Source organism: Schistocerca piceifrons, chromosome 7 (assembly GCF_021461385.2).
Source record: "Schistocerca piceifrons isolate TAMUIC-IGC-003096 chromosome 7, iqSchPice1.1, whole genome shotgun sequence".
In the NCBI taxonomy this organism is placed as follows: domain Eukaryota; kingdom Metazoa; phylum Arthropoda; class Insecta; order Orthoptera; family Acrididae; genus Schistocerca; species Schistocerca piceifrons.
Window position 1 is genome coordinate 278,497,224 of NC_060144.1, and position 12,258 is coordinate 278,509,481.

Below are 12,258 nucleotides of genomic sequence, written 5' to 3' on the forward strand. Positions count from 1 at the left end.
GCAATATTCTAAGTTAATGAGGTAATAAGACCTATATTCCGTAATTTTCATTGCGAATACCTCACAAGTCTTAAAAACTTAAACTCACAGGTGGTCATTATATTTTCAAGAGCATTAATTCTAGGAAGCATTTGAATTAGCAGATATCACGATCACACACACTTAAATTCTAGTCACCCCATTGGCTCATAGACTTTCTATAAAAGCAGGTAGACGATGATGGGGATTTACGTAGCTCGATAACTTAATATTGCTGCAAAATTCAATTTACAGGAGATATGAGTGAGCTAACTTACTGTGTTACGGAGGAATATAGGCTTGATACTAGTAATGAGAGAGGTGAAAGCTAACTAAGTTTTGTAACAAATTTCAGGAAGTAACAACGAATAGTTTATTCAAGAATCACAAGAGGAGGTGGGAAAGGCCCAGAGACAGGAAAGATTTCACTTAGATGACATCACGGTCAGACATGGATTCTGGAATTAGATACTCAATTGTAAGGTTTACTTAGGAACAGATATAGACTCAGATCACAGTGTAATAACGATGAAGACTAGGCTGAATTTTAACAGATTAGAATCAATAATAAAAGAAGTGAGATACGGAAGTACTTCTTTAGAGATATTCCAATAAGGAATAGCTCAGTAGGCAGTACAGGAGAACAGCCTTTTATAAAAAGGGGTATCGTGGAAGTTGGAAAGGTAAACATAGGTGCAAATAGGGTAACTACTAAGAAATGATGAGTAATAAATGAAATACTCCAGCTGATCGATGAAAGAGGGAAGTACAAAAATGTTCAGGGAAATTCAAGAATACAGAAATACGTGTCGGTGAAGAATGTAATAAATATTATGTGCAGGAAACTAAGGTGAAATGGCTTCATAAAAAACGTGAAGACATGGAAAAACAAATGATTGTCGGATGGACTAACTCAACATGTAGGAAACACAAAGCAACCTTCGGTAAAATTAAAAGCGAGGATGGGACAAATAACATTCCATCAGAATTTCTAAAATCGTTGGGGCAAGTGGTAACAAAACGACCACTCACGTTGGTGTGTAGAATATATGAGTCGGCGATACAGCACCAGAATTCCTGAAAAATAACGTCCACACAATTCCTAAGACTACAAGAGGCGAAAAGTGCGAGAATTATCACACTACTAGCTTAACAGTCATGCAGCCAAGTCGTTGACAATAATAATGTACGGAAGAATGGAAAAGAAAATTGAGGATGTGTTAGATGACGATTACTTTGGCTGCAGGAGTGGTAAAGGCAACAGAGAGGCAGTTATGACGCTGAGGTTGATAATAGAAGGAATCAAGAAACGTTCACAGCACTTGCCAACCAGGATAAGCGTTCAGATATGTCACATGGTGCAAGATATTCAAATTCTGATGAAAATAGGGGTAAGCTATGAGAAGAGACGGGTAACATAGAACATGTACAATAGCTAAGAGGGAATAATGAGAGTGGAAGACCAAGAATAAAGGGCTCGGATTAAAAAGGATGTTCAGTCTATACATCGAAGAAGCAATGATAGAATTAAATGAAAGGTTCAATAGTTGAATAAAAATTCAAAGTGAAATGATATCAGTGATAAGATTCATTGGTGAAGAATTACATGATATGCTGAATTAACTGAACAGTCTAACGGGTAAAGAAGATGGATTGAGATTAAATCGAAGAAAGACGAAAATAATGAGAAGTAACAGAAATGAGAACTGCGAGGAACTTAAAATCTGGATTCATGGTCACGGAGTAGATGAAGTTAAGGAATTCTGCTATCTAGGCAGCAAAATAACCAATGACGGACGGAGCAAGAAGGACATCAAAAGCAGTACAGCACTGACAAAAATGCATTCCTGGCCATGAGCAGTCAACTTGTATCAAACTTAGGCCTTAATTTGAGGAAGAAATTTCTAAGTATGTGCGTTTGGAGTTCATCATTGTATTGGGGTGATTCATGCACTGTGGGGAAACCACAACAGAAAAGAAATGTATCATGGAGTGTGGGGATATCGGAGCAGAAGATAATTGAATCATGGAAGAAGAGGAGGAGGAGGTCAGTACTTAACTCCCGTCGACAACGAGGTTATTAGAGACGGAGCACAAGCTCGGATTACGGAAAGATGGGGAAGGGTATCAGCCGTGCTCTTTCAAAGGAAGCATCGCAGCATTTGCCTGAAGCGATTTATGGAAAACCTAAATCAAAATGCCCGAACGCATGTTTGAACCGTCGTCATCCCGAATGCGGGTCCAGTGTGATAACCATTGCACCACCTCTCTCGGTTTGAATCATGGACTGTGGGAAAATCGGAACAGAAGAGAATCTAAACATTTGAGATGTGGTACTACAGACGAATGTTGAAAATTAGGTTTACTGATGAGGTAGGGAATGAGGAAGTTCTGCCCGGAGTCACAGAGGAATGAAATATCTGGAAAACACTAACAAGAAGAAGGGGCTGGATGACAGAACATCTCTTAAGACAACATGGAGTAACTTCCATGATATTAGAGGGAGCTGTAGAGGGTAGAAACTGTAGAGGAAGACAGAGATTGGATTACATATAACTGAGGACGTAGGTTGCAGGCGCTACGACGAAGAGGTTACGACTTCGTGGATGCCGCATCAAACCAGTCAGAAGTCGGATTGTTTCAAGGGCGGCGAAGGAATCGGACGCGTCCTTTCAAAGGAACCATCCCAGAATTTCCTTTGAGTGGTTAAGAGAAATCAAAGGAAACCTTAATCCGACTAGACAGACGCCGGGGGTTCAAAATGGTTCAAATGGCTCTGAGCACTATGGGACTCAACTTCTGAGGTCATTAGTCCCCTAGCACTTAGAACTAGTTAAACCTAACTAACCTAAGGACATCACAATCATCCATGCCCGAGGCAGGACTCGAACCTGCGACCGCAGCGGTCTTGCTGTTCCAGACTGCAGCGCCTTTAACCGCACGGCCACTTCGGCCGGCGACGCCGGGGGTCCGACGTCCTCCCGAATGCTGGTCCAACTTTAGTTGGAGTCCCTAGATTGTGAGAACACTGTCAGAGGAGCCACGCTTCCGTCACAAGTCAAGTTCCTTGAGTACTTAATTTACACAAATATTGTTCCGTCCTGTTCGAAAGAGATGACAAATACCACTTCCTTGCTCTGATGTGGTGAACTGCCTCCGCTTTCTTTACCTCGTCTTTTCAAGAGAGACAGCGCAGAAGGGTTAAAGTTGGCGTTTTGGCGTATATATTAATTATTAATTTATTGCTGTATAGTGCCACTAGGAAGTATGGCTGGCTCTGAGCACAATGAGACTTAACATCTCTGGTCATCAGTCCCCTATAACTTAGAACTACTTAAACCTAACTAACCTAAGGACAACACACACATCCATGCCCGAGGCAGGATTCGAGCCTGCGACCGTAGCAGTCGCGCGGCTCAGAACTGAGCGCCTAGAACCGCTAGACCTAGGAAGTATGCAGACGAATTCTATCTGAAGCATAATACACTACTTCTTCAGTAAATACACATGCATCAGCACTCTTCTTCCATGATGAAAGCCGTTGTAGAGTCTCTAGGAATCTTTTACGGATTTCAAGTTTTTTCTTTCATTTCTCCTGTTGCACGTGAGCGTTATGACTCGCGCTACTACAAGGCAACATGTGCGACATAAATGCACCTTTTAAGCAATTTAGTAAGTCTCTTAACTAGAGTTGATCTCTATGAAAATTACGGTTCGGTAGTTTTCATACAGTGCATAAATGACGTAGCAAATTGTAGGATTAGCGACAGTATTAGTAGCTTTGGTATGGAACAAAACATAAATGAATGTGTGAGTTAAACTGAGGGCTGATGAGTTTTCTTCCTCTTCTGTTTGTTTGTTGTGTACATAATTATAACTGCACATCGTTCAGTGGGAGTCCATTGTGTATTTTATATCCTTACAAAATATGAACTGCATATTGTTAGTATAAAAATTAGTTGATTACATAACATCTGTGCTTTCATGTAAGCAATGCAATTGTTTTTGTGACAAGTAAGGGTTACATGGATAAACATTAAAAAGTTACGTAATTATTGTTGTTATTTTGGACTAATGGAACGTTCTTCATCAAGACGAAAGGCAAGTTTCCTGTATTATTCATTGGTGCAAAAAATCTTTATAAATGACAGCAATATGGTTTTTGTAAGCTCGATGAAATATTGAAGCGATGTTTTTGTATTGCAGTTTTTTTCTTAAATTTACTTCTTTTGGTGATACTGCATTTTATAACGCTATATGGTCGACCTTTATTTTTTTATATATTTTTACAACAACATCATTCTATTTCACCTAGCAAATCAGTAAATTTCGAATAAAAACTCATTTAAATCGTATATTTTTAGGGATCAGTTAGGAGGGAGACAATCTACAACGAAAATGGTCTATATGTTATACAGTCCTTTACGTATCTCCTCTCAATTCCACGTACACTGAATCTGGCTCTGAGCACTATGCGATTTAAGTTCTGAGGTCATCAGTCGCCTAGAACTAATTAAACCTAACTAACCTTAGGACATCACACACATCCATGCCCGAGGCAGGATTCGAACCTGCGACCGGAGCGGTCGCTCGGCTCCAGACTGTAGCACCTAGAACCGCACGGCCACTCCGGCGGCACTGAATCTGGTTTAAAGAGGGAATCTACTGAGAAATTGCTTGCATACACAAACCGATAGACATGCGGTAACGCCCTGTGGTCATGCAACACACCTATCCTACAAGTAATGTGTTTACTGTCATAATGGGCCAGGGCTACTGGGAAAGATAATGTAGTCTATGCTTGCTTATGATAGTCTACAGGGTCCCGATAGAGCCGGCACGGGAGCTCATCGTGTTCGGCCAGAGGGTTAGCTGCCGTCTGTAATAAAAAAACTTCAACGGGTGTCTTGGGACATCCGAACAGAAAAAAGAGAAAAAAAACGGCTGCGTCGAAGATATTCTCCGCTCAGGGACTCGGTGTTGTGTTGTCTTCATCATCATTTCATCCCCATCCGGCAGGCAGATCACCCAATGTGGCGTTGAACGTAATAAGACCTGCGCCACGGCGGCCGGACCTGCCCCGTAAGGGGCCTCCCGGCCAACAACGCCAAACGCCCATTCCATTTTTCATAGTCTACAGTAGTTTTACAGTTCTATTCTTAACAAGATCAGTTTCTTCGCAACAACGAAAGCATATTCCACCGCTTTCAACGCTCGGAGACCGTTTTCTACAGCACTTAGGCAGCCAAATCCTTTACACCTTTGAATCGCAGTGAAATCTCGAATTTCAGTCACTTTTTTTGTTACGGTTGTTAACGTTACACCCATACAGTGCACGTCTTCTCTTTGCTTACGCAGGTGCGAAGTGCTTTTCGTTACAGATCACTCAATAAAAGTAAATAAGCCGAAACGATAACGCCCACGAAATCTTGCAGTTCGTGACATACAAAAAACGGTTGCCTAACCGTTCCTCAGCGACGTCATGCGCACACAACAGAATCGCGTTCACTTCTGCGCGCTGCTTATTGCGCCCCCCACCTGCGGACAAGGAGTGGGAGTGGCTGGGTACTCACCCTGTCGAGCGCGGCCTGCACCTTGGCCTCGCTGCTGGTGTCCAGCGCAGAGGTGGCCTCGTCCAGCAGCAGGATCCTGGGCCGGCGCACGAGGGCGCGCGCGATGGCGATGCGCTGCTTCTGGCCGCCAGACAGCTGCGCGCCGCGCTCGCCCACCAGCGTGTCGTAGCCCTGCGAACACCACAGCGGCCGTCACTCGAGAGGTGGGCAAAATGGAGAACTTCAGGGAAAGTCGAGAACTCCGTTGTGGGGCACCAAGAGGGGTCGAAGACACACCCGACAACAGAGAACTTCAAAAGTACAGCGGAACCCCTACAGTTCCAATAATTAGCTTGCGTATTTGCTCCCTTTTATGCAGGGGAATTTGGGCAGCTAAGGGAAAGCTAGATAACAGAGACAATTTTCAGTGCTGGAACTTTATTTATTTCGGTGTGAGACAAACAAAGCATGAAGAACATATATGATCGATACTGACTTATTTTTGATCGTTCAGATTATATCCGGCAACAGCTTTGCCGCAGTGGATACAACGGTTCCGTCAGATCACCGAAGTCAAGCGCCGTCTGGCGTGGCCGGGACTTGAATGGCGGACCATCCGGGCCGCCATGTCCTGTTGCCATTTTGCGGGGTACACTCAGCCTCGCGATGCCAACTGAGGCGCTACTCGACCGAATAGCAGCGGCTCCAGTGAAAGAAAACCATCATGATGACCAGGAGAGCGGTGTGCTGACCACATGCCCCTCTTATCCGCATCCTCTGCTGAGGGTGACACGGCGGTGGGATGGTCCCGATGGTCCACTTGTGGCCTGAAGACGGAGTGCTTTTTGCTTTAAATTATATCTAATACAACTCAGCACTGTGCAATTTTTGTACCTCATACTTTGGGGTAAAAGCCGGTATTCAGCGGGACACAAACGGCAGCGTTATATTTTCCGCATGAAGCATGGTTTTAAAGGTACTTAGAAGTAATGGTTGTATTTACTTCAGTGTCTGTGTTCCCCTATTAGTCACTTACCTTTCAGGTAATGTATAAACTTCGTCGTTCAGCTACAACAATTTGGCCCGTAGCAATTATTAGAAACTGCCAGTATGACAAGAGGCTCACTATGTACTGGCATACGTGAGACTCGTAAATGTGTGTACCTACTACACACCTGGCGCTCTATGAGGAGCAAAGGTAGAGGTATATCTTGGACCACGGGAAACTGGAGAAGCATGGGCTGCAGCTTTCTGGTTGCATGACGCCACAGGTGGATTTAAGTAATAAGTTTTAAAATGAATTACCAAATAAAATGGTGCTATGGGAGAACAATGGAAACCGTTTACTGAATGGGATGAAGGAGGTTCGACGTCTGGTAAGACATACAGGAATAGTTAATAGTGTGTGGAATGTGATACAAAGGTAGTAAATTGTAAGGAAGACCAGGATTTTAAAACCTTGAATACATAGTGTCGACCTTCTGGTCAAGCAACTGCAGGGGGTCCAGTCATGTCGAATTGGGAGATGCCGCGACTTTAAATTCGGTTTACTTCGTTAATTCACACGAAGTGGATCACGGATGAAAAAACTAGCTAAAGGAAAGAAAAGGCTCCGCTATAATTGGACCACCGTTTCCAGAGAGTTTATTTCCCGTTTAGTAGCGCGGATAGTGTGGTGTCTTTTTCTTTACCCAAGCGTAATTCGGCTCGTACTCTAATTGGTCGAGGACGATACATAACGAGGCTGAACAAATTACGACAATCTACATCGTCTCCAATGTATCTGTGTGGTATGAAGAAATTGTTATGTCAGACCGATAGTATTCGTAAAGTGTTTGGAGAGCGCTGCGCTTGGAGCTTGTACCTGCGGCAGCTTGGAGATGAAAGCGTGAGCGTTGGCCATCTTGGCGGCATTTACGATGTCTTCCTTGGTGCAGCCATCCCGGCCGTAGCGGATGTTCTCCTCGACCGTGGTCTGGAAGAGCACCGGCTCCTGCCCCACCACCCCGATCTGCGAGCGCAGCCATCCCACGTTGAGGCTCCGGATGTCGTGGCCGTCAAGTTCTACCTGCATGGGATACCAAAAACAGCATCAGCAAACATCACACTACACCATCGTAAACCGAGCAAAATCATGTGTAGTTGGCAAGAACATTACACTCGTGTAACATGGTCGTGTGTGGTCACAAGTGACTACGCTCTCTGAGCATTTCTATTTGGACAGTAGTGGACGTTAAATAGCTAGGGCTCATACGAAAAGGTGCCTGAATGTATGTGGAGGAATAACAGCCCATTTTCGTCAACGGCTGAAGCCAGAGAAATCGCGATGTTTCACGCTGGGATCTGGAGTGAGGTAAGGTTCTAACTCATCCCAAAGATGCTACATTTGATTCAGGTCGGGACTTCGGACAGACCAGGTTATTGCCAACAGACGTTATTTTAGGGCAGGGATATATTCCATGTTGGTACAGACAAACAACCTCTTGTAGCTGTTTCTCTACTGCGCAGAGTACACAGTGCTGTAAGATTGTGCTCATATCATCCCGAATTTAGCGTTTTCTTAGACGCAATGGGGGTATCATACTCTAACAACAAGAAACACACCCGTACGGTATCACTACCTTGTCCGTCTTTCATTGTTGGCGTTAAACATCGCGGCGGCGATGTTCGCTAGGTATTGGCTCTGAGCACTATGGGACTTAACTTCTGATGTCATCAGTCCCCCAGAACTTAGAACTACTTAAACCTAACTAACCTAAGGATATCACACACATCCATGCACAAGGCAGGATTCGAACCTGCGACCGTAGGGGTCGCGCGGTTACTGACTGTAGCGCCTAGAAACGCTCGGCCACTTCGGCCGGCTCGCTAGGTATTCTCCAACCTTCTTTCTTCGGACCGCCAAAGGGCAGAGCGCGATTCGTCGCTCCAAATCACTGGTTTCCAGTCATCCACTGTCTAGTGACGTCGGTCTTTTAACAACCTCAATCGGTTCTTATTAATGACAACATAAATGTGAGGAGCAGTTTGACCATTCTACTCTATTCGTTTTAACTCCCTGATTGATGAACAGCACTCAGGGAGGGTGTTTGGATATTTTAAGTTTACTACTGCTTCTAGTAATCCGTCACCAACAGTGTAAGCGAGCAGTAGTGGATTTCTTTGCCTGTTTAACACCACTACGTTAGATCGTTGGAAACATTCTTGTCAGTGCTTGTGACCAGAGAACATCGGATAAGAAGGGATAATTTTGATGTTACAAGCTAAAGTCGGCCTATTGAGACCTACCACATTATCGTATAACAATGCCAGCTAAGAATTTTTGCCAAGTATTTCTTAGTAAAAGGTATTTGGGAAAAAATATCCCACACTGTACACATGAAACTCCTTTATTACATTAGATTACAACCGGTTTCGACTATGTTGATGGTTATCGAGTGCGAAACACAGATCACTCTCTGTCAGCATACAACTGAAGGAACTGAAGCCAACAATTTATTGTAGGCTGTATTTCATTCTGCGCAAAATTTTTGGATTACATCCGGTTTCGACCGTGTTGATGGTTATCGAGTGTAAAACACAGGTTGCTCTCTGTTAGCCTAAACAACTGAAGAAACTTAATCAAACAATTCATTATAGGATATATTTCATTCTGAAATGTAATGTATGTTGCAAAGAGATACCGTGGCAAACTAAATCTCTGTGGTGTGCTGGAATCTGAAGGAGTGCACTTGGCTCCCTGGTATTTATCTTGACCCGAGATATAGTTTGAAACTTTCAGGAAGTCAATATTTGTGGTGGAATAAAGCTTTGGAGAAATGAAAAGCCATTCATTCCGTTTTCTGCGTCAGAATTTATTCGTAGATATAGTGATTTACTGCTATCAGAGCAGAGACTATTCACACTAAAATTCTTTACATTAAAAAATTCAGGGTGAGGATGATGCAATCGCAAAACCTGCAAAACAGTTGGTGGAAAGACGTGAAATTTTGACTTGACGTTGCATTCGAGTACACGCGTGTTTTTATTTAGCGAATGGTATGAAAGTAAATACACTACGGGAAAAGAAATTATTACAACTGGGAAGACGACGTCAATTTTGATCCGGGGACTGCATATGCCTCCTGGAGCACAGTACATGTGTCGATAATACTTGCAACAGATGGCGTGGTGGCATAGCTACCAGAGTTCCATCGGAGCCTACCCTCTAACAGAGAATGCCCACCATCAGAAGGCTTAGTGTGGTGCACACATGTGAAGCAAGTAGGCAACCATGCCACAAAGTTACACTTGTGCTTCCTACAAAGGGAAAGAGGTCAAATTTTGGCCTTCTGAGTGGCGGGAAGGTCTTTTCGCAGGACTGCCATATAAGCTGGACGTGCTGCGTCTGGTGTGTAACGATGAATCTATCAGTGGTCACACGAACATTCTCACATATCTCGACGAGTTTCGGGACGTCCAAGTAGCACAGACACACGCCAGAATCGTAGTATTGTAAGGACTTGTGAGCTCAGACGTGTCAACACGAACTGTCACAAATCGACACACACGGCTAGACTGGTGCCCTCAGAGGATCACATGGAAGGCGATGAAAGCAGATTCTGTTCTCACGCAAGTGATGCTCATTAGCGAGTACGACGCAGACTTAGTGAACACTCTCTCGTAGACTGTATTCGTCCAAGACAGAACTGCCTTATGGCCGGAGGCGCGATAAGCTACAACTCTTCTCCTTTGGTACTTCTGGAGAGGACGCTAATGAGCGCTCTGTACGTGCAGAATGTTGTTAAATGCGTTATTATTCCTACAGGAAGGTGATATGTTGCTCCAACAGGATAATGTTCGCCCACTCACTGATCGTGAAACTTAACGTGCTCTGCAAGACGTACAGAACTTCCCTGGTCCACACAATCTACGAAGTAGTCTCAAACGAACACATGTTGGATATGATGAAACGATAAGTGACTTTTGTGACTCGTGAATGAACAACTCTCATAGAATTACGTGAAGAGGCCAAGCTGGCGTGTCATAATTTATCCCAGGACAGTATTCGCCATCTGTACGGTCGACTGGATGCAACAGACTGTGTCGACATTGCTGCCCGTAGGTGCTATACGGCATTGTGCTATTGATATATAAATTTAATCATTTCATATGCTCCGTAAGTGCTCTTGAGACAATAAATCTTGAGTGAATACGAAGCCTCTAGAAGCATGTACTATTTTTTCCGGCAGTGTATATATAATATACAAGGAGGATAAAATATTAACTAATATCTCATGTTCGTTTGCTGAAAACCTCAGATCCCAAAATTTTCTTCTCTGTCAGCTTTCAAAATTTTGATACAACACTGCTTGCGAATACGCGAATCTTTCTATATGCCAATTTTCATTACATATAAACAACTGGTTAATATATAAATGGAAAATTTTGTTACCAAAACTCAAGAAAAATTATTGATAGAATTACTTCAAATTTCCACACGCTATTCTAATGAACCTTCAAACGCACGTATTTCATACACTAAGCTGACAACCGTCATGTCATGATATAGCGATTTGCACATACGCAGGTAGCTGTAATATCGCGTAAGCCCGATATAAAAGGACAGTGAATTGGCGAAGCTGTCATTTGTACTCAGGTGATATATATGAAAAGATTTTCGTCGCGGTTAGGGTCGCACCACGTGTGTGAACAGAAACTTAACACATAATGGTGGTTGGACTTATAAAATGGGACATTCCATTTCGGAATCGTTGGGGAATTCACCTTTTCGATATCTACAGTGTCAAGAGTATACCAAGAATTCCAAATTTCCCACCACATGTAAAGTAGTGGTCGACGGCAGTCACTTGACTCCGGGCAGCGGCGATTGTGTAAAGTTGTCTGTGATAGCAGATAAAAAACACTGCGTGAAATAACGACAGAAATCAATATGGGATGCAAGGCCAACGTATCCTTACGACACTGCGGCGAAATTTGGCGTTAATGGACTATGATGGTAGAGGACCTATGCGAATACCTTTGTTAACAGTGCTAATCAGCCTTCTGGACACGTGATCATACCGGTTAGACCCTAGACTGGGAAACCATGCTCCCCTCATGATCCCCAATTTCAGTTGTTAAGAGCTGATGGTAGGACTCGAGTGTGGTGCAGACCCAACGAAACCGCGGAACCAAGTTGCCAACAAGGCACTGTGCATGCTGGTGCTCGCTCTATAATGGTGTGGGGTGTGTTTACATGGAATAGAGAAGCCTCTCTGGTGCAACTGAACCGATTATTTATTGCAAATGGTTATGTTCGGCTACTTATTCCTGAACAACGATGAAAATCTTTTGGGTGACAATCCACCACGTCACCGTCCCACAATTGTTCGAGATTGGTTCGAAGAACATTCTGAACAATTCGAAACAATGGTTTGGCCACCCAGATGGCCCTACATCAATCCCATTGAACATTTATGGGACATAATCGAGATATGGTTTCTTGCACAAAACTGTGCACCGGGAACAGTTTCAGAATTATGTGCGGCTTTATAGGCAGCATTGCTGTGTAGCGAAAGTCCAACGATCTATTCAATCCATGCCTAGTTGCTACCCTACGCTACGCAAAAGAAGATCCGACACGATATTAGGAGATATCCCATGACTTCTGCCACATTAGCGAACGTTTAAAATACAAGTACATATA

The 12,258-nt window shown here is 43.5% G+C and overlaps 1 protein-coding gene across 1 annotated transcript in view; it reads right to left on the minus strand.

The window, feature by feature from the left end:
* LOC124805629 (ATP-dependent translocase ABCB1-like) overlaps positions 1 to 12,258 on the minus strand; it is a 125,796-nt gene that overhangs the window by 67,106 nt on the left and 46,432 nt on the right. Inside the window, exons 10-11 of the mRNA XM_047266197.1 lie at positions 7,435 to 7,638; positions 5,592 to 5,762 (exon numbers count right to left, since the gene is read on the minus strand). Of these exons, the coding sequence (XP_047122153.1) occupies positions 5,592 to 5,762; positions 7,435 to 7,638 (375 nt within the window). The remainder of the gene's footprint in view (positions 1 to 5,591; positions 5,763 to 7,434; positions 7,639 to 12,258) is intronic.